At 43.5% G+C, this 26,137-nt stretch overlaps 1 protein-coding gene across 4 annotated transcripts in view; it reads left to right on the plus strand.

Annotated features, from left to right (window-relative positions):
• Window positions 1-26,137, plus strand: part of TRPS1 (transcriptional repressor GATA binding 1) — a 281,041-nt gene that overhangs the window by 84,094 nt on the left and 170,810 nt on the right. For 3 of the 4 annotated variants that reach the window (XM_056854088.1, XM_056854086.1, XM_056854087.1), the window contains exons 3-4: window positions 9,408-10,537; window positions 21,872-22,478. In XM_056854088.1, coding sequence (XP_056710066.1) covers window positions 9,408-10,537; window positions 21,872-22,478 — 1,737 coding nt within the window. The remainder of the gene's footprint in view (window positions 1-9,407; window positions 10,538-21,871; window positions 22,479-26,137) is intronic. The other variant, XM_056854089.1, reaches the window with a different exon arrangement.

Genomic DNA, 26,137 nt, shown 5'->3' on the forward strand with positions numbered 1-26,137 from the left:
TAATAGTGGTGCTTAAGAACTAGTGTACTTAATACATAAGATTTTCTGTAGTACATTTCAGGTGCTGAAAAGCCTTCACAAATGTAATCTCAGTAATCCTTAAAATAACTGTGTCGGTATTATTCAATTAGCAGGCGGAGGACTGATTTTGGGAGAGAGAATCTCTCCAATAAAGCCTAGTAAGTTTGTGATGAAGGTGAGATTCAAACCAGTGACTCTTCTGCCTCATAGTTAATACTCTTAGCTACTGCATCAGATCCAGCAATACTAGTTGTACATATTAATAATAATTGTGTGCCATCAAGTTGCAATCAACTCATGGTGACCCCCAGACAATGGGGATTTCAAGGCTAGAGATGAGCATAGAATCATAGAATTGGAAGGGACCTCCAGGGTCATCTAGTCCAACCTCCTTCACAATGCAGGAAATTCACAATTACCCCCCATACCCCCAGTGACCCCAACTCCATGCCCAGAAGATGGCCAAAAAAAAACAACCCTCCAGGATCCCTGGCCAAACTGGCCTGAAGGAAAATTTCTTCCTGACCACAAAGTGGCGATCAGCATTTCCTTGGGCATGTAAGAAGAGCTACGAGAGCCAAGCACTGACGCAACCCTTCCTGCCCTCCCTCTAATGATATGCCTAAATTCACAGCAGAGGTGGTTTGCCATTACCTTCCTCTGCATAGCTGCCCCAGTCTTCCTTGGTGGACTCCCATCCAAGTACTAACTGTGGCTGACTCCTTTGCTCCTTACAGTTGGTCACACCCCGAGCTGAGACTTTGATTAAGAATTTGCTTTCCACATTTAATGCCCATTCATCTCAAATAGGGAATTGGTGCAAGATCACTTTCTTCTATATTGCCTTAGCAGCATTTGGATCCTGGATTAGAATACTTGACTAGGAGTCCCAGAGGAGACAAAATTATCGTTACGTTTGTTAAACGTGACACTCATTTACAAGATGAGGTTTTTTTTAAATCTTTTTGGAACTCATTAGCTTTGTGATTTGTTTCCCTGTCGTAGTCTGCAGCATCAGTCGTACAGGGTTTGGCAGCTTCAGGGTACTGATTTTATGGATCCAATTTCCAAAGAACAGCCAGCATCGATCCTCCTCCTCTTTCCCTCTTCTTCATTTCAAAGATTAACATTGACTAAAAATACTTAACACTGTTTAGAATGGGACATTTCATTTTTTTGGCCCTGTCACATAGAAGGTTTTCGTAGCGGTGGACCTTGAGGGTATATAGTCTTGATATGGATGCAAGCAAGTGTTCACATGGAATAATTATAGGATTGGGGGTCTCTGTTTCAAAGTTTAACAGACTAAGATGCTTAGATCAGAGTAGGGTATGTATGAATCTGATTGGAGGAACACTGCAAGATTCAGTTTTATGAATGCCACCATCTCTTCTTTCCTTACCAGTGGATTTGTCCATACAGATCTCTCCTTTACGGTGCATGTACAACACAAACATACATGAAGCTGCATTGTACTGAGTCAGACTCCTCGTCTGTCGAGTTCAGTATTGTCTACAGGGATGTTGAACTCAATTGTTACGAGGGCTGGATATGTCAAAAATGTCACTTGGTTGAGCCGGGCCATACCAGCATGGTGTAGTGGTTAAGAGCGGTGGACTGTAATCTGGAGAAGAAGAAGAAAAAAAGGAGGGGAATAAAACCCAACCTAAAAACAAAAGCTGGGTACCCAAGGTTGGGTGAAAAGAAAATATATATAAGTCTATGTATAAATACTGAAAGTATAATTTATTAGAAGTGCTATATAAAAGTTAAAATTATTTAAAAGCATTAAAATAGCACAATGGCATTTCCTGAGGTTGATAACTATAACCACATACCAAACGCGTTTCGGCCTATGGGGCTTTACTAGGTTGATACCTGCACACATAGTATTTGAGAGACTTATACTATACTTATACAGTATTACAACAAGAACCTATTATACCAGATGTTTGAGTAATTGGGTATAGAATTTACATCATATACACATGCCTGGTTGGGTTGGAAGTGTTTGTATTTGTATTTGTATTCATTAATGTTTTTTTTGTAAATGTGTGCTGGTTTAACAAAGGGTTTTAATTAACCACTGATGAAGGCCCCATAGGCCGAAATACGTTTGGTATGTGGTTACAGTTATCAACCTCAGGAAATGCCATTGTGCTATTTTAATGCTTTTAAATAATTTTAACTTTTATATAGGGCTTCTAATAAATTATACTTTCAGTATTTATACATAGACTTATATATATTTTCTGTAATCTGGAGAACCAGGTTTGATTCCCCACACCTCCACATGAGTGGCGGACTCTAATCTGGTGAACCGGGTTGATTTCCCTACTCCTACACATGAAGCCAGCTGGGTGACCTTGGGCTAGTCACAGTTCTCTCCAGATGCTCAGCCCCACCTACCTCACAAGGTGTCTGTGGTGGGGAGAAGAAGGGAAGGTGATTGTAAGTTGGTATGGACTCTGTAAGGCTAGAGAAAATCAGAATATAAAAAACCAACTCCTCCTCCTCCTATTCCTTCTTGCCAGCCCAGATCGAGAGTGGGTGGTGGTGGCTCGTGGGCCGGATAAGGGGCTGGATCCGATCTGCGGGTCTTATATTTGACACTGGTCTACAGTATCTGGCAGCTACTCTTCAGGATCCCAGGAAACCATCTTCTACTTTACCTACTACCTGATCAACAGGAGATGCCATGGATTGTGACTGGGGCTTTCTGCATGCAGAACAGGTGCCGTACCACTGAGCCATAATCCCTTTGCTAATAATTTCCCATATTCAGTGGTAGTTAATTTGAAATAGCTGTTACCCTGATTCATAGTCACTACTGGTAGTTTGAGTGACCCCTGTATGAATAAACTTTCACGGAAAAAAGTATGAATTCTGTATTGAGTAGTATGACCCTCACAATGACAAGATTAGGAAAGCTTGGTAATTGGGCTGTTTTCCTGATTTAAGTCCATACTCCCTATCCCAGTTGAGAATTTGTGTTTCTGTGACTTCCCATGCTCCCAGGTTGGGGCTGTAGCATGGAATCAGAAGCACCAGGAAATATCATAAATAGGGGAGAAGTGGTCGTCATTCTCTGAGTCACACCTGTAAAGAACATGGGAGGCAGCTACCAAAACTGCCAGCTTGGGCTAGCCCTGGTCAGTTTTGTAGGCTGGTGGAGACCAGCAGAAGAAGTCTTCCCCTGTGTCTTTGGAGGATAGGAGCTAGGTTCACTGAAATGGAGCACCCCAAATGTGGATAGTCCAAAAGCTGCTGGGTGCATCTCCTCCATAAATAATCCATACAAGAAGATGCAGAGAGGTGGCTTGTTCCCATCTTCATTTGTAGTTCTTCATAGACCTTTCAGACAGAAAACGATGTGGAGAGACTCCCATGATGCTTGTATGTATAGCAGACACGACAACGCAAGGGTTTTCTGTTACCAAAACCAAGGGCAGTGCAGCAGGGTGGTGTTCCTTGCTGTAAATCCTGTCATCTGTTCTAACCTGCATGACACGAAGAACTCAGTTAAGTGTGGGATATTTAATTCTTTCTAGATGCTGTATTGCACAAAGCCAATGGATAAACAAGAGCATTAGGGGGAAAAATTAGGATTAGAAGATTAAAAGTAATAGACAAGTGGGAGACCAGGAAACTTAGAGGATTGGTAAAGGATCTCAAGCCTTTCACTTCCTGATTAAAGGTTGACCTTTAATTATGTGACCTAAGTAATTGGGAGGTTTAATGCTGTCTGATTTTGCAACTTCATTTTGTGGGATTAGTTCTTAGCTGATGGAAAAGAATGTTTTAAATGGGAGAACTCCATCATTTTGTCCAATTCGGAGTGATTCACAACCTGTTTTTCTCTCTCCCAGAAGCCAGGCTTTCAATATAGTCTGAGGAACCACTCCAAATATTCCCTTCCCATGCACATTCAGCAGTATTTGCACACGCGCTGTTGTCCACTTGCCAACATTCATATGCTGGCAGCACCTCCTACACATGGAGTCCTTCCCACAAGAAAGAAACGAGTATCGCTTTGCAGCAAAGATTTTCTTCTTACTCCTCCAGCTCCACCTGCCTACTGCTAGGAGAAGTCTCCGGTTCATGAAAGTCCAACCCATGCATCACTAAGACCTTTGCTGAGTGGAGTATCTTCAAATCTGTTTCTGCTCTTGATTCATTAGGTAGACTTGGGCTAGACCCTGTGAGGGCTTTGGATGTTATAGTGATATATGCGTTACAAAGCCTTCTGATTCCTCCCCATGTATACGATGCAGCATAGATCTTTCATCTCGCTTTCCCTGGAGAGATGATGATGAAGAAGAAGAGTTGGCTTTTATATGCCGACTTTCTCTACCACTTCTCCCCACAAGAGACACCCTGTGAGGTAGGTGGGGCTGAGAGAGCTCTGAGAGCTGTGACTCGCCCAAGGTCACCCAGCTGGCTTCATCTGGAGGTGTGGGAAAACCAACCCGGTTCACCAGATTAGCGTCTGCCACTCATGTGGCGGAGTAGGGAATTGAACCCTGTTCTCCAGAATAAACTCCACCGCTCCAAACCACCACTCTTAACCACTGTACCACGCTGGCTCTCAAACTATCCTCATGGTTCTCCACTTAGTGATTTTTTTCTCTTAAAAAAAAATAGCCGTAATTAAAAAAACGAACCGTTTTAAATTTTGAGACATATTTAAATACATTGGATTGGTGTAAGTTAGTAAATGGGGCTGAATCTGCCTGATCGTTGGAAATTTCTCTGCTTTTTTTGTCCCAGTAGGCACACAAATAAGGATCACAATACTGTATAGCTAGTAAAATTTGTCTACATGATAAGGATGCTAAAAAGGCAGGTGGGAGCTACTGAGAGTGAGAGCAAGCGAGGGCAACCATGTCCATGAGAAAAGACAAAAACAACAATGAAGAAACATTTTAGCTGCAAGTGGCCATTCACGATGGGCATGCACGAGTCTTCCTGATAAATGACTTGATTTCCTTGTAGAGAAAAGTGACATGAATGAGATGCCATTGATACCCTACCACCCTAAGATGGCTTCGAAGCCATTGAAGTCTATTAGCTTTAGAAAATTTTAACTGATTAGAATGGCACTTGATATTTACTCAAAAGTATTATTTCTTTTCTACCGCAGCCCTGTGGTGGTGGTGGTGGTGGTGGTGGTGGAAAGTGCAGCCAATTTATGGCCATCCTGTAGGGTCTTCAAGGCAAGTAGAAACAAACAGAGGTGGTTTACCTTGCCTCCTTCAGTGTAGCAACCCTGGACTTCCTTGGGAGGTGTACCATTCAAGTACTAACCAGGGTTGATCCTGGGATCAACTTGGGATGACCACCAGGGTCATCTAGTCCAACCCCCTGCACAATGCAGGAAATTCCAAACTACCTCCCCCCCGCCAGTGATTCCACTCCATACCCAGAAGATGGCCAAGATGCCCTCCCTCTCGTTATCTGCCTAAGGTTGTAGAATCAGCATTGCTGACAGATGGCCATCTAGCCTATGCTTAAAAACTTCCAGGGAAGGAGAGTTTACCACCTCCTGAGGAAGTCTGTTCCAATGAGGAACCACTCTAATTGTTAGACAATTCATCCTGATGTCTAGCGGAAACTCTTTTGATTTAATTTCAACCTGTTCTGGTCCGACCTTGTGGGGCAACAGAAAGCAACTCAGCACCGTCCTCTATATGACATCCCTTCTATATCACATTGTTCCCCTCTCCTCCCTTTTATCCTTACAACAACTCTGTGCAGTAGATTATGTGTGTGATGTTGCTTCGTTTGGTGTTGGGCCCAAGGTCACCCAGCAAACTTCCATGGCAGACGGAGGATTCAGACTTTGGTCTTCCTAGTCTGGCACTCTAACCCCTGTACCACACCGGCACGAGGGAGTACAGCTTTACAGCAGGCAATGGTTTCTGACTGGCTGTCTGGAATTGCCTAATTCCTAGGAACAGAAGGATTCTCAGTAGTGATGCTATAACCGTTGACTATGACAGGGAGTCTCACAAGGCTGCTGGTTGGAGTCTTGTGGTACAGTGATGGATCAAACAATTCTGCCATTGCCAGAGGAGTAATTTCAGTGCTCAGGTGTCAGAATCCTGTTTTAGACCACAGGCCCTGTACCAAAATGAGGAGTTATTTAAACCCCTAGGCACCTGTCGTACATTTTTAAAGAACTCAGGCCCACGAGGTGCGGTTTATTCGATTCCCGCTGGTTGTTTCAAGGATTGTTCTTTAGGACGTCTTGACTTATTTCACGGAGGGGAGGAGGGAGGGAGTCTTCACCATTTTTATTTGAAACCATGTTTATTTAATAAAGAAGGCCAAAATCAACTCTTTTTGTAACGCCATTCAGCAATTTACTGGCTCGCCATCCAGCCTCCGTTTAGCCGAGGCAGCATGCAGAGCAGAAGCAGCCTCATTCCTCCAGCCGAATGGCTGAAAAGGCATTTATATTATAGGCATTCAAAAAAGAAATGTTTACGTTGGGTGCTCTTTGTGCATCTGAATCTTTCCGTATGGTGTCGTTCTGAAATGAGCAGCGATGGTATGGCTCCTTTTTGTGGCACAGCTGCCAACGCGAGGGCGAGGGAAAGAAGGATAGCTATATTTGCCTAATGCATTACGAGAGAGTCGCTCGGGGGGGGGAAGTAGTAATTTACTTTGCAGTGGGGAGGGGGAAATGAAAATCTGCCCTTCCATTATGGAGTATGCGGTGTTGAAAATTTATAGTCTTTCGGTAGGGAGTTAAAAAAAAAAAATCCAAAGAGGTACGTTGCTGAATTCCAGCCTCTAGTTATGAGTCCGCTTATTAAAAAGAAAACCTGGAGAAGCTGGTGGGTGGATTGCAGTGAGTACTGAGTGTTTCTGAAGGATTAATGCCTTTCAAAAAATGGATATGTATGTTTTCACAGCCTCGGTTCAAGGAAAGAAAGAAAGGAAAGCCACGATGTTGTAATCAGGAGGGCGGATTCCACCGCTCGCCTCCCAGTCTCTACCTTTGCTCCTCTTGGCTCGTGTTTGTGTAAAGTGCTGTCAAATCACAGCCAACTTATGGAGGCTTGCCTTTGCCTGCCTCTGCATAGTGACCCGGGACTTCCTTGGTGGGCTCCAGCGTGGTGTCGTGGTTAAGAGCGGTGGTTTGGAGTGGTGGAGTCTCATCTGGAGAACCGGGTTTGATTCCCCTCTCCTACACATGAACAGTGGAGGCTAATTGTAAGCTGTTTGATTCTACCTTAAGTGGTAGTGAAAGTTGGCACATAAAAACCAACTCTTCTTCTTTTTCCTCCTCTTGGCTCGTGTTTGTGTAAAGTGCTGTCAAATCACAGCCAACTTATGGGGACCTCGTAGGGGTTTCAAGGCAAGAGGCAAGCAGGTGTGGTTCGCCGTTGCCTGCCTCTGCCTAGTGACTCGGGACTTCCTTAGTGGTCTCCCATCCAAGTACTAACCAGGCCAATCCTGCTTAGCTTCCAAGATCGGGCTAGCCTGGGCCATCCAGATCAGGCCTTGGCTTTCATACCAAACTTTAATGTTGCAGTGACTTAAGTCTCAATGACGAGTCTAGGATTTCCCTCGTAAATAGACAATGGAAGGTTGTGACCCAGATGTCCAGGAGCAGACAATTGCATTCTAACGTCACAGGGCAGGTGTGGCCCACACAGGGGAAGGTCTTGAACTCTTTGCCATGACAGCTTTGGATTTGATTAGTATAAGCTTCCCTGATGCTTCCCTTCCCTCCTGTGAAATGTGCTCATTGGATCATGAAGACGGTTAAGCAACCCATTCTTAGTGATGTAATTTTTCTAGACGTAGCCGAGTTTCTGTGTTTCTTGCTATTTTGGTTCTTCTGTTTTTTGCTAAATTGAGGCTCTTTCTTAAGGAACATCTGTACTAAGAAAGCCTAGGCCCTCAGTACACATTGTGTGGCATTTTCTGTGGGCTAAGATTAGTTGCGACGTGCACATTTTAACTTGTGGTGGGCGGGAGTTGGCTTGGTTCTACCCATCTCTTTAAATGGTATCTCTTTTTGGGTAAATGCAGATGTTATCTCTTGGTTCAGCAGCCAATGGGCAAAAGATGTCTTCTCATAATGTTTCAGAGAAGTCCTTTTTGGGGGAGATTGCACCCAGTGAACAAAGCGCAATATGGTGCTGACCACATCTCTTGTATAGGAGCCAAGGAAACCAAAAGCTAATATCTGGGGTTTTTTCATAGATCTGTATGACTTGTACTAACTCGCTAAATGAATTTGTTCATTACTCTAGGATGAAAAAAATATTTTTATGCATGATTCTTAAATTTCACATGAAGCTGCCTTATACTGAATTAGACCCTTGGTCCATCGAAGTCAGTATTATCTACTCAGACTAGCAGCAGCTCTCCATGGTCTCAGGCAGAGGTCTTTCACATCACCTACTTGCCTAGTCCCTTTAACTGTAGATGCCAGGGATTGAACCTGGGACCTTCTGCGTGCCAAATAGAGGCTCTACCACTGAGCCACAGCCCCTCTCCTAAATTTCCAGTGGCAGCACAGGTGTTTAATATTTTACTCCCTCTTGTCTAGGAGATCCTAAAGTTCCCGGCTTGCTTGTTCCAACCAGCTAGGTACATCCCTCGCTTTAGTTCCTTGTCCTTCCTTCTGTGTGTCTCTGGAATGCCTGATTTTTGGCATGTCTTGGCTCCCTGACTTATTAGCCTGTCACTCCTTCCTTCATTACCTCTGTTCTGAAATTCGCTGTTCATAGAGGAAAGAAGAAACGGTGGCCAGCAGTGGAGGCTGGTATGATTGCCATTACTGATAAGTAGGTTGAACACTGATAAGTGGGTTGAGCCAGCATGGTGTGGTGGTTAAGAGCGGTGGTTTGGAGCAGTGGAGTCTGATCTGGAGAGCCGGGCTTGATTCCCCACTCCTCCACATGAGTGGCGGACGCTAATCTGGTGAACTGGATTTGTTTCCCGACTCCCTCACATGAAGCCAGCTGGGTGAACTTGGGCTAGTCACAGTTGTCTCAACCCCACCTTCTTCACAGGGTGTCTGTTGTGGGGAGGGGAAGGGAAAGTGATTGTAAGCTGCTTTGATTCTGCCTTAAGTGGTAGAGAAAGTCGGTGTATAAAAACCAACTCTTTTTCTTCCTCTTCCTCTTGGAAGCCCTCCCTAAATTGTCCAATTGTTTGTAGGCCGGAACCTGAGGATCAATTCATGCGAGCTCTAGTGATTCAGTTCCTAATGGCAACACCGGTCTCTTTTGTTCCCTTTTACGGTAATTTATTCTATGGGAAGCAAAGTTTTAACATTTGATTGCTCCCCCTTATGTATTCTTCGAAACCGTAGGAAAAGAAGCACAGGCGGTAGCTGATGTTCTCCCATTAATCTGTTGCAGGTGACTTTAGGTGGGACCTTTATTGGCATTGGACGCAAAACTCCCGATTGCCAGGGCAACACCAAGTATTTCCGCTGCAAGTTCTGCAATTTCACCTACATGGGCAATTCGTCGACCGAGCTGGAGCAGCACTTCTTGCAGGCTCACCCAAATAAAATAAAACCCGCCCTTCCTGCGTCTGAATCCAGCAGAGCTTCGGAGAAGAGCTCCGGCAAGCCCAGCCCCGCCGTTCAGTCGTGCGAGGCCGGAGACCTGGGGAAGTGGCAGGACAAGATCACCGTAAGAGCCGGAGACGACGCGCCGGTGGGCTACTCGGTGCCCATCAAGCCTCTCGAACCCTCGAGACAAAACGGTACGGATGCCTCCAGTTACTACTGGTGCAAATTCTGCAGCTTTAGTTGCGAATCGTCCAGCTCCCTCAAACTGTTAGAACATTACGGCAAGCACCACGGGGGGAGCCAGGCAGGGGGCCTTCACCCAGATCGGAATGACAAGCTCTCGAGGGGGTCGGTCATTAATCAGAGTGACGTAGCCAAAAATGCAGACGGAGAGTTAGCGGCCAAGACCGAGAAGGGCCCTAGCGTGGCCAAAAGGAAGGACTTCTCCGGCTCAGGAGCGGAGGACCACGTGGTGACGAGCTACAATTGTCAGTTTTGCGATTTTAGGTACTCTAAGAGCCATGGCCCAGACGTGATAGTGGTGGGGCCTCTTCTTCGCCACTATCAGCAGCTGCACGACATTCACAAGTGTACCATTAAGCACTGTCAGTTTTGCCCCCGAGGCCTTTGTAGCCCAGAAAAGCACCTTGGAGAAATTACTTATCCTTTTGCTTGCAGGAAAAGTAATTGTTCCCACTGTGCTCTCTTGCTCTTGCACTTGTCCCCTGGGATGCCAGGAGGCTCCAGAGTCAAGCACCAGTGTCACCAGTGCTCTTTCTCCACTCCTGATGTAGACGTTCTCCTGCTTCACTATGAAACCACACACGAAGCCCAGGCCTCTGAAGTCAAGCAAGAAGCCAACGCCCTGCAAGGGGTGGACGGGCTGTTGGCCGTCAAAGAAAGCAAAGAACACTCGTGTACCAAATGTGACTTTGTCACTCAGGTGGAAGAGGAGATTTCTCGACACTACAGGTAAAGTGCTGTGTGTGTGTGTGGGGGGGGGATGGCGTGTGTGTCTCTTATTTAGGGGAAACATAATTAAGAGGCCACCGTTCACCAGCTCAAGTGGTACCTGTAAGGACATTTCCTGTTGCAGTCATTGATACGCTTTGATAGAGAGGATAGATTTGAGTCCACTGGAACCTTGGAGACCATTACGGTTTTGGGGATATGAGATTTTGAGAAGGGAACTTTGACGCTTGAAATCTTGTACCCCTTAAATCTCGTTGGATTCTAAGGTGCCACTGGCATCAAATCTAGCTGTTCTACAAGTAGATGCTGTAATGGGGTCAGGATACTGCCATATCTGTGTAGGCGTGAATCAGCTGATTTTTCCTTCTTGCGCGCTCTCTCTGTCTCTCTCTATGTCTATCTCATTCTAGGTCTGTCTGTCGATCTATCGATCTATCTATGAATCAGCTGATCTTTCCTTCTTGCGCTCTCTCTGTGTCTATCTGTCGCTCTCTGTCTCTCTGTCTCTGTCTCTCTGTCTCTCTCTCTCTGTCTCTCTCTCTCTGTCTCTCTCTCTATCTATCTATCTATCTATCTATCTATCTATCTATCTATCTATCTATCTATCTATCTATCTATCTATCTATCTATCTATCTATCTATCTATATCTATCTATCCCCTGCTTGTTCTCTGATGGGGCCCCAAAGCTGCTCACAACAATGTTCTCCCCGCTTCCATTTTATTCTCACAACAGCCCTGTGAGGTAGGATAGGTTGAGAGAGATTGACTATCCCGAGGTCACTGAGTGGGCTTCCATGGCAGAGTATTTCTCCACCATGTGAGTATGATAAAGCAAGAGGTACCTGTGAGACAATGCAGAATCTTTTCCATTCTAGAAACAGGGATACCACACTGTGACATCCAGAATGAAAAATGCTCCTGAGTATGTGAAACAGTTGTGCATCATGCAGAAAATGGGAAGTCCTTATACACATGAGGGGTTGTGCATCATGGTCTAAGCCTTTACTGATATGGAAGTCCTTCTGTGCGCATTAGAAATATAAATAAATATACAGACACACACACATGCACAAACATATATATATTTCCTGTCAAGTCATAGTTGACTTATGGCAACCATATGGAGTTTTCAAGGTAAGAGACATTCAGAGGTAGTTTGCCATTGCCTTCCTCGGCATTGCAACCCTGGACTTCCTTGGTGGTCTCCCATCCAAATACTAATACTAATACCAGGGCCGACCCTGCATGGCTTCCAAGATCTGACAAGATCGGGATATCCTGGGCTATATTTTTGTATTGGGTTAATTTTCCAGTTCTCATTGACAGTCAGGTTTAGACCTCTCTAAACCTGCTGCAGCTGGATAGCAACATTTCCACTATCACGCTTGATCAGATCTATACCGTTCCTTCTTTTTTGGGTGTCTAAGCCATGTGCTATCTGCCAAGACTAGGAGCTGCGCCAGCATCTGGGTCAAAGAACAAAAAGAGTGGGGATTGCTCAGGGAAAGTGTACAAAATTCACCCTCTTTTCTTTGAAGGTTGAAACTTTTTAGGAAGTATTTCAAAATTACGTGGAACAGTCGCTGAATCAGTTGAAAGTCAAACTTAGAATGTTAGGTACAAAGATTACTCTTGGTGTTGTTTTGTGTCAAGTAAGGAGATTTATCAAGATGCAAGTCCCCCTGCCCCCCCCCCCCCCAATAAGATGGCCTACAAAATGAAACTCCAACTGCTGGGAAATGCCATATTTTCCTTATTAGCTGCTGCTAGTAATACCAGTTCCAAATTCAGAAAAAATAAAAATAAACTAAATGTAGCTTATGTGCTGAATATATGTAATGAAAATACACAGCCTAAATTAGTAACGCTTGTGTGTGTTAAGTGCCGTCAAGTTGCTTTCGACTCATGGCGACCCTATGAATCAATGTCCTCCAAAATGTCCTATCTTTGACAACCTTGCTCAGATCTTGCAAATTGAGGGCTGTGGCTTCCTTTATTGAGTCAATCCATCTCTTGTTGGGTCTTCCTCTTTTCCTGCTGCCCTCAACTTTTCCTATCATGATTGTCTTTTCCAGTGACTCTTCTCTTCTCATAATGTGACCAAAATACGATAGCCTCAGTTTAGTCATTTTAGCTTGATTTGATCTATAATCTACTGATTGGTTTTTTTGGCTGTCCACGGTATCCGTACCACTGTCCTCCAACACCACATTTCAAAAGAGTCTACTTTCTTCCTATCAGCTTTCTTCAGTGTCCAGCTTTCATACCCACACATAATAATAGGGAATATGATGGCATGAATTAACTTGATTTTGGTGGCCAGTGACACATCCTTACACTTCAGAATCATTTCCAGCTCTTTCATGGCTGCCCTTCCCAGTCTCAATCTTCTTCTGATTTCTGGGCTGCAGTCTCCCTTTTGGTTGATGATGGAACCAAGGAATAGAAAGTCTTCAACAATTTCAATTTCCTTATTGTCAATCTTAAAGTTGTGTAAGTCTCCTGTAGTCATTACTTTTGTCTTCTTGATGTTCAGCTGTAGTCCTGTTTTGGCACTTTCTCTTTTAACTTTCAGCAGTAGTCGTTTTAAGTCTTTGCTATTGTCTGCCAGTAATGCTTAAGTTGTATTAATTTCAAATGGAGAGTTAAGTTTTCAGGTTCCCCATTCTATAGAAGTCATTTTCGAGCAGTTGTGCCTTCAAACAAGCAAACAAACAAACTTCCACAAACGTGAATCTCACTGAATATCCAGTGAGGCCATTGATCTGTTCAGTCTTGTAGCATGTATTCCAGCTGGTATTTTTATTTATTTGGTGCATTTCTGAAACCACTTTTTAACCGTATGTAGTTCCCACTGGTAGTAGATTCCTTTCGCTGAAGATCTTTCCCAGCCCTGCTACCTGAGATCGTATCTGGAGATGCCAGAGATTTAAGCTGGGACCTCCCACATGCAAACAAACAAACAAACAAACAAAAAACAGGCTGCAGATTTTGCTTAACAATAAAGACGGACATTTAATGTTGTGTTCATCTCAAAGTGCCAGGTTGTCTTCGCAGCAGATGAAGCGAGCTTTGACTCATGAAAACCTATGCTGGAATAAATGTTGTTAGCCACTGGGCTCCTGTTTTACTTTGCTGCAACAGGCATAGCAAAGGTACCCTCAGAATTATCCCCTAGCCATGAATTTGGGAAGGAATAGCTCTTTACTGCTGCCCTACAGATGGGTGTAGCTGAGCACTGCAAGAATCTCTCAGTCAGTGCAACACGAAGTTCAGTGGCTTGGATCTTACCTAGAATTTCTGTGGATGCAAGGCTTTCTGGTTCCCCCCTCCTGCAGTAGCCCCAAATGTGCCCTGAAATGCTGCTTCTGGAGGCCAGGGGACCCCAGAAATAGTGCGAGAGGAATCAGAGGTCTCCTGTGGGTGGGTGGAATTGGCGAAAATCACACCCACATTGCACCTGTGAAAATTCTACATGGGATCCAAGCCTTTGGGGGGTATTTTTACCAGCATTGTAGGAAACAAAAATGTTTTTTGCTTCCATGGGTCCCTTTTCCGATATAACGCTCTATTTTTTTCCCATTTTGTGTTAACTTCTTAAATCTAGGCTAAGCTCTGCTAAAGCAAACAGTTCTTGCTTGGTTTCCTTTGCACATGAACAAATGAAGCTGCCTTATACCGAATCAGACCCTTGGTCCATCAAAGTCAGTATTGTCTACTCAGACTGGCAGAGGCTTTCCAGGGTCTCAGGCAGAGGTCTTTCACATCACTTACTTGCCTAGTCCCTTTAACTGGAGATGCCGGGGATTGAACCTGGGATCTTCTGCATGCCAAGCAGATGTTCTACCACTGAACCATGGCCCCTCCCCACCTAAGAAGGTTCACACAGTTGTCTTCTATACTTACAATGACTTAGGATTGATCCAGATGTTCACTTTTGAGATGGAAAAGATACCACAAGTGTCATGTGATAACTTGTCATGTGATTAGGTGGCGTTGGCAAATGGGATGCCATCTGGCTCAATTGCAAACTGTCAGTTAAGAAAAAAAATAGGTTGTAATCTTATTTACGGAAGTTACCCTTCTCATTTTGCTTGTAAGCATGTTGGGAAGCATTGCCTTCTGTTGAATTTTTTTTCCATTTAAAAAATGAACGTGTAAATTGCTGTTGTGAAGTGCTGATCAGATGCTGGGTTCCGTGAATCAACTGAAGTTATTTTATTTACGTCATGTATACCCCTCCTTTCTCCCTAATAGGGATCTAGATGGGCTTATATCATTCTCCTCGTCTCCATTGTACCCTCACAACAACCCTGTGAGGTAAGTTAGGCTGAGGGCCAAACTATACATTATGGTTTTGGAAAAGTCCTGGTTCCTCAGAGCTGCAGGGAGTAGCTTCTTTCAAAAAAACCACAAAGAAAACAAAAACAGGAGAGTCCAAAGAGGTTAGAATGGCAGCTCGGGGAAAGGAAAGGCTCCTCCCTCCCCCCCAAGCTGTTTTCTCTTGTGAAAACCATGCTGGGGGGAGACCAGCATGGTGTAGTGGTTAAGAGCGGTGGTTTGGAGTGGTGGACTCTGATCTGGAGAACCAGGTTTGATTCCCCACTCCTCCACATGAGTGGCGGAGGCTAATCTGGTGAGCTGGGTTGGTTTCCCCACTCCTACACTTGAAGCCAGCTGGGTGACCTTGGGCAAGTTACAGCTCTGATAGAGCTCTCTCAGCCCCACCTACCTCACAGGGTGTCTGTTTGTGGGGAGAGGAAGGGAAGGTAATTGTAAGCCGGTTTGATTCTTCCTTAAGTGGTAGAGAAAGTAGGCATATAAAAACCAAGTCTCCTTCTCCTCCTTCTCCTTCTCCTTCTCCTTCTCCTTCTCCTTCTCCTCCTCCTCCTCCACATCCAGCTGTATTGACTAGATCTGAGGAGTCTATAAAATCATGGCGCCTTTTTGCTCATCTTCAACAAACATGACCCACACACGCAACGAGTTGCAGCACGGAATTCCCCCTCTTTCGATGCAAGTGGGCCGTAGGGGTGCTGTTAGGATTAATTAGTTAATCGTTGTGGACTGCTTTGAAGATGAAAAGCAGTTTCTGTGTCCTCCATGCTGTTGTAATTATTTTTATTAGGGCAGCTCTGGGCAGTATTGAGAAAGTCAATACGCAGCACTTTGACCATACGTCAGGGAGATTTTCTCATATTCAAAAAAATAAAAATAAAATCTTCAGTGACTTGAGAAGATCGCTGTGTCCCAAAAGCACTAACATTTTTGCGTGTTAAATTCAGATGTCCCTTCCCAGGGACGGGGGAAGATAATTTTATTTTTTATTCCCCGAAGTGCAATTTTAAGACTATAAAGTTCATATTTAGACGGCTTGGTTATTGGCCTAGTTTTCAAAAGTACGGAGCGTCATATTTTTGCCATTGACGTCAATGGTCCACTGCACTGTTGAAAAATCATACCACTTATTTAGGTGGCTAAATATGATTTCTAGAACCTAAAATTAGGCTCTTGAGCTTCAAAAAACAAATCTTGGCTAGAATTCTCTAAACCTTCTGGCACAACAAACCAGCATTTACTGTGTATATGTATTTACGTATATTTTACCCCCCAAAGCATATGATCAACTCTTTTTTTAGATGTTAGTTCTGCACCATTTGTATGGTTGCTGTTTTTCTTATTCCCTCTTTCTGGAAAATCAGGCTTGCTTGCATTTATATTACGAGTATTTTTTGTTTTGTTTTTGTTTTTAATGGCAAAGCTATATTGATTAAGAAAGGTGAGTAAATACACCATCTTAATTGAGAATGTGTCTGTGTGCGACATTGAAGAGTTTTCAAATGTCGTCCGGCAAACATTTTGAAAATGAGACACAAAATATTCAAGGCCTTCCTTGAATGAGAAAAAGGCTTAAAACAAGAAATGAAGTAAAAGTGATTGTTAATCAAAACGTGAATAAAAGTACTGTATTTTTCCGTGTATAATAGCCCCAAAATTCGGGGGCCGTCTTATACACGGAAGCCGGCTGTTGCCGCCTCTTTCCCCGCTCGCTCTCTTTCTCCATCTGCCAGCTGTTGGTTGGGGAAAGAGAGCGAGTGGGGACTCTTCCGCTCGCTCTCTTTCCCCGCCCAACAGCTGATGGGCAGAGAAGAGAGCGAGCGGGGAAAGAGGCTGGTGGCCCTGGCCGGCCAGCGTTTGGCGTTCAAACCGGTTGCTGCTGCCCTGCCCATCAGCTGTCGGGCTGGGTGGGCAGCGCCCGGTTTGAAAGCCAGACACCGGCCGGCCAGGGCGACAGGACTCTTTCGCCCTGTAAGATGCCCCCATGTATAAGACCCCTATTTTTTCTTAATTTTGGGCTAAAAAAATAGGGGTCATCTTATACATGGGGGTGTCTTATAGATGGAAAAATACAGTATATCTTTTGCAGGCCTTTGTAGATGGCGTTTGCTCTGAAATAATCCCACACGGAGAGCAAGCATGACAGTTTTAAAGAATATCCTTTTGGCTTCACAAAGGACTTTCCCCCATATCCTTTTATGTCTAATCTCTTCCCTTTCTATTTCTTTCTCTCTCCTCACTCATTTGGCCCCTGTTACATCAGCACCATGCCAGAAAAAGCAGTTAGAAAGCACAATCCAAGCCCTATATACCACTGTGTCACATGAAGCGGTCTTATATTGAATCTGACCCTTGGTCCATCAAAGTCAGTATTGTCTGCTCAGACTGGCAGTAGCTCTTCAGCAAGTCAGGTGGAGTTCTTTCACCTCACCTATTTGCCTAGTGCCTTTAACTGGAGATGCCAGGGATTGATCCTGGGACCTTCTGCATGCCAAGCAGATATTCTACCACTGAGCCAAAGCCCCTCCCCTGTCAGCGATCCCGTGTTGGGATATTTTTAAGTTATGCCAGCATGGGTCATAGTTGGTTTGTGAACTGTTCACTAAGCAGTTTGTCCCCTCATCTAAACTAGTTTAGGTGTTATGAATAGCCTTGCCCCTTCTCTACTCTTCTGTCTTCTTCTCTTCTTGCCCAGGATTACCTTTCTTTTCCTCGCTTGGTTTAATGATGGTACATTAGTGCTAAACATTGTTAATGCTAACCATGGTTGACCTTGGAAGTAGAGTTTGCAAAAACCTGGTTGTGTGGGCAACTCGTTATTAACCATAGCTATCACTGAGGAGCCCCATGGCGCAGAGGGGTAAGTCGCAGTACTGCAGTCCAAGCTCTGCTCACAACCTGAGTTTGATCCCGACGGAAGTCGGTTTTAGGTAGCCGGCTCAAGGTTGACTCAGCCTTCCATCCTTCCGAGGTCGGTAAAATGAGCACCCAGCTTGCTGGGGGTAAAGGGAAGATGACTGGGGAAGGCACTGGCAAACCACCCCGTAAACACAGTCTGCCTAGAAAACATCGGGATGTGACGCCATCCCATGGGTCAGGAATGACCTAGTGCTTTCACAGGGGACCTTTACTTTTTATCACTGTTAGAGCTGTAACGCTGCACCGTGGTTAATGGAAATCATGGAATGGAGTAGGAATTTGCATGGTTGCTCCTCATTGGGAATGTTCCTTTTGCATCTGGTGTTCGTGTCTTCATTTGAGGGAGATGTCTCTATGTAGTTTATATTTTGAAGTTTTTAAATTCTGGGGAGAGAAAATATGTAATGATTAAATAGCATGGGCAGATATTTCATTGCTAGGAAAGCAATAGTTATGGCTTGCTAGAATCAAAGCTTGTCTATAGTTTACAGAAATGCCATGAGCTCTTTTCATGACATGTAATCTTTTAAAGTGCATGTCTTTTTATGTTTAAAACACTAATGACAAAATGGGGAAGGATGGTTTTGATTAGGGAAACCAAACAGGGCGTGAAGGATTAAATCTCTTCTCTAAATGACCTCAAACCCAGTTGTCATTGTGCTTGTGCAAAAGGTACCTTTCAGGGATGGAGGGAGAGCTTTGATCTTTGTTACATTATTGGCTTCGGTCTTCTCTGTTTTCAAGACACCACGACTTGTGGATCTTCCAGTGTTTGAAATTGGAATAGCCTTGTAACACATTGGCTATTTATGTCATCTAGGATAAACATGAGGGAGGAAAAAGGATGGCACCTGTGACAATACCCCTTTTTTAAAAAATGCATAGCTCTACCTGTTGACTTTGGTGACAACAGAGTTCTTCATACATTTTCCAAAAACCAAACCAGATTTCCCACTGACGGCAATACATTTTCTCAAACAGGCTTGATTCTGTATAGATAGAGAGAAGCTGATTCCCCTCCTGACCTGGATGGGCCAGCCTAGCCTGATCTTGTCCGATCTCAGAAGCTAAGCAGGGTTGGCCTTGGTTAGTACTTGGATGGAAGACCACCAAGGAAATCCAGGGCTGCTATGCAGTGGCAAACCACCTCCGTTAGTCACTTGCTTTGAAAACCCTACAGGGTTGCCCTAAGTTGGCTGCAACTTGACAGCACTTTACAAACATAGTTCCGCTCCCCCCCCTCCATTTTGGCTAAAGTCAGGGCTGCTTCACATGGGACTTCACACAAGTACAGTGTTGCCTGACCTGGATGGCCCAGGCTAGCCTAATCTTGTCAGATCTCAGAAGCTAAGCTGTGTCAACCCTGGTTAGTACTTAGATGGGAGACCACCAAGGAAAACCAGGGTTGCTGTGCAGAGGCAGGCAATGGCAAACCACGTCTGTTAGCTCTTGCCTTGAAAACCCTACTGGGTTGCTATGAGTCAGCTGTGACTTAACGTCACTTTACACATGTGAAAGTGCAGTGTCATGTGGGATGGTGTCATACACTGCCATCCTAAGCGGAGCTGCACTATTCTAAGTCCACTGAAGTCGAGGAGTTTAGAACGGTCCAGCTTAAATCAGGATTGCTTTGCTAGTATTGCAAATCCCAGTGTGCAGCCGTTTTGGGAATAATGACTCGCAGAGAGTCGCGGAAGGACTAACTTAAAACAATCTGTTTTTAGTACAAAAGCTGGCCTACCGGGGTCCTGATCCTGACAAGGAAGTCTGCTCGCTACTGTAATGCTAATAAAATAGTATCATGTTAGCTCATAAAAAGTATTTTGTTACTATGGCATACACAGGAAATTGGCAACATATTGTTCCAATGTGGGAACATATGTTTTACATAGTTCAGTAATACAGTACTTTGCATGGTCTGCTTGAATGAAAATAGGCATGTGTGTTATTCCAAAGGTATATGGGACACTTGAATTGGCTATCCGGGAGATTGCCTATTAGGTAGTTGTACTCTGTGTTCTTAGTCAAAGCTTTCATGGTCGATCCCAGTATTTTCCCTCCCTTGGATTTCACAGCACAGTGCAATATTCTACTGCACAATTTGCTCTTTTGTTTTTCTCTTAAGAAGAGTTTCTCTTTAAAAACCCTTAAGAATGTCTATAAAAGAACAAATATGACTTGTTCTCTACACAACACATACTCCTTTGGGAGTAAACAGTTTTAGTTTAGGACTCTCTGTACTCTGATTTTTTCTTCTTCTGAATGAACTATTGATGGTTCAATGGGATGAAGTTATCAGTGAATGATGGCTTAAAAATAGATAAATGAAGTTATCAGTGAATGATGGCTTAAAAATAGATAAAAATAGATAAATGGCACCTGTGGTTTGCCTCTCCCATTATTTATGTATATATAGCAAGTTTACAGTCTCACTGACATTTAAATTACCTGAACGTTAAATTTAAACCTTTCAGTATCAAAATAGATTGAATTGCAATAAAGAAAATGCCTTATAAGTATTAATTTCTTGGAAGCGTGCCAAGAAAAATAATAAACTGTTTCAATTATTCCTGAAATGTATCCAGCTTTTGCTAACATATTTGAATGCCAGGACATTACAGTGCACCCCTAAGCAGTTACACCTGTCTAAGTTCGTTTGAAGTCGATGGGGTTAGAAAGGTGTAACATTGTCTAGGATTGTATTGTTTGTGTGTGTAAAGTGCTGTCAAGTCACAGCTTATGGCAACCCAGTAGGGTTTTCAAGGCAAGAGACTAACAGAGGTCGTTTGCCATTGCCTTCCTCTGAATAACGACCTTGGTATTCCTTGGTGGTTTCATATTTTTTGTACCTCTGTAAGTGATAATGAATAGGTTTTTTTTTTAAAAAAAAATTCCAGTGTGTTGCTGATATTAAGCTTCTTGAAACTGGTTTGTTTTGGTTCAGACTTCATTTGAAAAGACATCTTAATTGACGAGGACTCTACATAGTGGAGTCTGTGTAGTGGATGCACATGGATCCTAATCATGTCATCTGTACATATGTAAAATGAAATGCATGGATAATGAGATTGTTGTATTCAGACATGCCCTCCAATATTTGAGGGGGTCAGGCATGCCATGGGCACTGAACGCAGACATGTATAATATATATATTTCTTCATCCAGTGGACATCAGCTTTTCTAGACCCATGATCCCGTATATATTATCTTCATGCCCTTTTACCACCTTTGTGTGTGTGTGTTAAGTGCCATCAAGTCGCTTCCGACTCATGGCGACCCTATGAATGAAAGTCCTCCAAAATGTACTATCTTTGACAGCCTTGCTCAGATCTTGCAAATTGAAGGCTGTGGCTTCCTTTATTGAGTCAATCCATCTCTAGTTGGGTCTTCCTCTTTTCCTGCTGCCCTCAACTTTTCCTAACATGACTGTCTTTTCCAGTGACTTGTCGTCTCATGGCGTGACCAAAATACGATAGCCGCAGTTTAGTCATTTTAGCTTCTAGGGTCAGTTCAGGCTTGATTTGATCTATAACCCATTGATTTGTTTTTTTTTTTTGGCAGTCCATGGAATCCTTAACACTCTGCTCCAACACCACATTTCAAAGGAATGTATTTTCTTCCTATAAGTTTTCTTCACTGTCCAGCTTTCACACCCATACATAGTAACAGGGAATACGATGGCATGAATTAATCTAGGCTTGGTGGCCAGTGACACATCCTTACACTTCAAAATCTTTTCTAGCTCCTTCATGGCTGCCCTTCGCAGTCTCAATCTCCTTCTGATTTCTTGGCTGCAGTCTCCCTTTTGGTTGATGGTGGAGCCAAGGAATAGAAAATCTTGAACAATTTCAATTTCCTCATTGTCAACCTTAAAGTTGTGTAATTCTCCTGTAGTCATTACTTTTGTTTTCTTGATGTTCAGCTGTAGTCCTGCTTTGGCACTTTCTCCTTTAACTTTCAGCAGTAGTCATTTCAAATCTTCACTATTTTCTGCCAATAAATACCACCTTTAGTGAAATAAAGAAATAGTTATTGGATAAAAGTATGATGTTAACTTTTCCCTCTCTCTTTTTCAGGAGAGTCCATAACTGTTACAAATGCCGTCAGTGCAGCTTTACGGCTGCCGACACTCAGTCCCTGCTGGAGCACTTCAACACCGCCCACTGCCAAGAGGTGGACATCACCACAGCCAATGGGGAGGATGGCCATGGGGTGGCTGCCGCTCTCAAGGAAGAGCCCAAAGTTGACCTGAAGGTCTATAGCCTGATCAGTCCAGATCCCAAAATGGGAGAGCCGGTCTCTGAGTGCATAGTAAAGCGGGAAAAGCTGGACGAGAAGGAAATGGCAAAAGAGAAAGGTTGGCTTGATGGCTCCAGCGACGATCTTCGTGGCACCGCTTGGCGAGGAGTGGACATTTTGAGGGGGAGCCCGTCCTACACCCAAACAAGCTTGGGCCTTCTAACCACGGTGTCCGTTGGCCAAGAGCAGCCAAAGCCCCTGCGGGAAAGTCCAAATGTAGAAGCTGCCCATCTTGCACGGCCTGTTTATGGCTTGCCGGTCGAGACCAAGGGCTTCCTCCAGGGGGTGCCCCAAGGAAGTGGAGAGAAACCTGGACCCCTCCCTCAGCAGTATCCTGGATCTGGTGACAGCAAGTCAAAGGATGAATCTCAGTCCCTCTTACGGGTAGGAAATTCTAATCTTGGCGCTATATTTTTCCCTGAGCGAATATATTATGGTTTGCTCCTTTCGAACCAGTTTTCAACCATCAGGCTCACCTTATCAGTGCCAGTGTCCTGCAGTATTCAGACTTGAAGAGGTAGAATGACAAGTAATGGCTTCTTAAATATACCTATTGGAGAGAAACAGAGCTCTCCTAGCAGGTACTGAACACACGTCCACTTCGGCTGTTTCAAAGTGTGTCTCTCCCCCCCCCCCAAGTGATAGCAAGATATAATTATACAAATAATGATCCCACTTCCGATTCCGGGCTTTTAGGTTTGGTTTTAACTTATTAGTGTGATCCAGCTCAAGGTCATTGGGTCGAATGAATAGTTTCGTTTGAGTTTAAGTAACGGCTTCTTAGCAATTGTGTATAAACCGTGCACATTGGATGTAGTAGTAAGCCACTGTTAGTTTGTCTTTGCTAGTAAATTTGGCCATACCGAATTAATCATCCCTACCGATTTTGCAAGACACTGTTAGGTTTGGAAAAGAAAAAGTGCAGGACCCCAGAAGGCTGCACATCTGTTACAGAAAAAGGATCTAATCACCTCCTAAATTTTAAGGTGGTTTGACAGTACATAGTTAAACAAGCCATCTCGGGATCAAATAGCTGAAAATGTGAAACCTGAATCGAGTAATAATAAAAACGTTAGAATTGGGGGTACCTTAAAAAAAAGAGAGAGAACGAGAGAGCACAGTGTAATTAAATGGAACGTTTGGCACGTCTTCCGTTGTGCTGAAAACTGAAGGAATTGAGGAGGTGAAACTTTAGTACCCCCTTACTGCACGGCCTCTTTGTCTCCTAAGCAGCATACCTCTTTGCTGGCCGGTCTTCTGAAAATGCAACGAACTCTAGACCTTCATTCACTTAAACTCTGCAGTGTAAAACCTGACCTATCGCAGTTGCTGTATGGAGGAGAATTTTGTAGATAGTTGTACTTTGAAACTTCGGTAGCATTGTTATGGCAGCTCTTTTTGTATCTCCCCCCAAGTGGTGTGCTTCGGCACAGTTCTGGGTTCAGCATTATCCCTGGGCCTTCTGTGAGTTTCCTGTGTGGTACAGATTTTTCTTTTCCTTCCTTTTTAGTTTATTTAGAAAAAAAGTTGCTAAATAACAGCAAAACCAAACGATGTTTCACAGAAAACAGTAGATAATGTCCTTTTAGAAAGATCTTTCCATGCAGTTCTATGCAGAGTTTCTCCGAATTAAGCCCATTGAAATATCGAGGTTGGACCACAGTAATTCTGCATATCATTCCACCATTTGTCATTACGACTTTTGTTTCAGACCAGTCCAAATCAGAGGTTCCCTGGCCCAATGTCATCTGATGCCATAATTCAAGATCGTGATTTCTTTGAAGGTTCTAAAACCACTTCTGGGTTTGCCCTAGGTTTTCTGAACACTCACATTACAAAAGTCACACCTTATTTATGTCCACTGGGTTTACTCAGATGGAAGTTGAGATGTACTTAAATAAACCTTAAAGAGATAGGCATATAAGCAAGGATTTGGGATAATTAATTGAGAAATTAGCTGTTCTGACATTTTTTTCTTTCAAAAGAAAAATAAATGGGCTTAACACCATTGTATCCAGCCTTTGTAGAATTAAAATGTTCAGAATGTGCTATGCTATTATACGGTAGATCTGATTAATTTGTACCACATTAACAGAATGATTTGGCTGAGGCGTTTGGCATGGTTTGGGGTCTTACAAGACACATGGCGCATGAGTTTTAGAGGCAGGAGACGGGTGACTAAGAGCCCCATGCATAGATGAGGGATTGGGTGTGGCACAGAATCCAGTGTTTTGAGAACAGGGTAAAGTTCTCCAATTAAGTGAATATGTGGGTGGCTCTTGAAATATTTACAACATCCCAATTCCTATATTTTACAGAATTGCATTTTAAAAAATACAGATCTGAATAAAATGAACCAGACTTGTGCATGTTGAGAAAGATTGGAATCTGCAAAAATACTTGATCCCAGTTGTAAGCATGTAGAAATCTTTTTCCTTACACAGAAGCAGTTCGTTTGCCACTCTGAGGTGTGAAAGAACCTTTCAGGAGTTTCTAGGAAGCAAATGCCGTCTTTGATGTTTGTTTGCTTTAAACCATCTGAAAGAACTTGTTCAGGGCAGGTGCCCATTTATTTAATTAAAAACAAACAAACACGTACACACCTAACGTGCAATAATATTATACCAGTTTGGGATCTTACTTTTATATCTCGAAAGAATGGCAAAGATGAACCAAACAGAAGCATATGGGCATTTTATCTAGTGTTGTAAACGAGCCAGAGAAACCCACAAAGCAGATCAGTGACAAAATCGGAACCAGAGCCTTGACTTTATTACCAACTTTGGGAGCGTTATTGCGTGTCAAGACGGCTGTTCTGAGCACTGCTGCCTTGCATTTAAGAGATGCATCTGTCTGCATCTTTATGTTCACACACACGAGTACGCAGGCTGCAAATGACATATGGCATTTTCATGGTTAGAGTTGAGTCGTAAATTTTAGAGGGACAGACAATTGGAACAACTTGTCTCCCAAATTAGGGAAGTATGCAGGAAGTGAGGTCGAGAAGGCTTCCCTGCCTTTCTGGTCTAAGCAGAAATTCTTCCACTAGATAAAGGTAAAAAAACAAACATACATCAACATTAAATAAAGTAATACGGTTAACAACATACACAGTGTGAACATGCATATGCCATTTCTTACGATGAAATCCATTATGTAAGCAGCAATTTTGTGTATAATGTATTTGGTAGGGTGTTCAGCACATAGCTTGAAATCTTAAGTTTTAATTCACGCCTGTGCGACTGGTGAACCAGGACATGTTCAGTTTTGTTTTACTACCTGCCTTGGATTGCAAGGTTGTGTGTGTGTGTGTGTGTGTGTGTGTGTGCAGTCCCTAGAAATCTGGCAGACCACAGTGCAGAAGTGATGGCTGTCACTGTGTTCAGCTTTGATGGGCTTGTTGGGTCTTTGTGATCCAAAATAGCAAAGGAATAATGAATGCTAAGGATGCAGTTAAATGCTGAAATGTTCATTCGATGATATGTTGAAGAAATCTTGACTATCTCCTGCCTTCCTTTTTACAAACCTTTCCGAGTCTGTAGGCTGGCAGAAGATTTCCACTCTCCCATTATTGCCGGCTGGGAACATGTCCCATATCTCCAGCTCTGGAGTACAGAAATGGGTGAAGTGTCATTTATGGGAACATTTGGCCTTTCCGTTTTGCCGACACAGCAAAATTGGAACCTTACAAACTGTTGGTATATTCCATAGATGGACTTTTGTGCAGCCCTATGTTGGCATTTCGCTGGCCAGCTGTGAATTTTTATCTCTAGAAACTCTCCAAGGGGAGGGGGGCTCCTCCATGCATGCATGACGTGGCTTCCACCCGAAACCACCCCATGATGTGAGGGAGTCCCCCTTCCCTCAGTTCTCTTTTTGCCACTGGGAAGAAAGGTTAACCATGGTTATTGCAAACTGTGGTTTATAAATCCATTTCAAATCATGGTTTCACATCCTGGTTTGCGATCAGTCCTCAATCATGGGCTAAGTGTTGGGAAGTCCTAGTTAACCATGGTTACAGAAAATAAACCACAGTTAAATTA

This window comes from Euleptes europaea, chromosome 8 (genome assembly GCF_029931775.1).
Source record: "Euleptes europaea isolate rEulEur1 chromosome 8, rEulEur1.hap1, whole genome shotgun sequence".
Lineage (NCBI taxonomy): Eukaryota > Metazoa > Chordata > Lepidosauria > Squamata > Sphaerodactylidae > Euleptes > Euleptes europaea.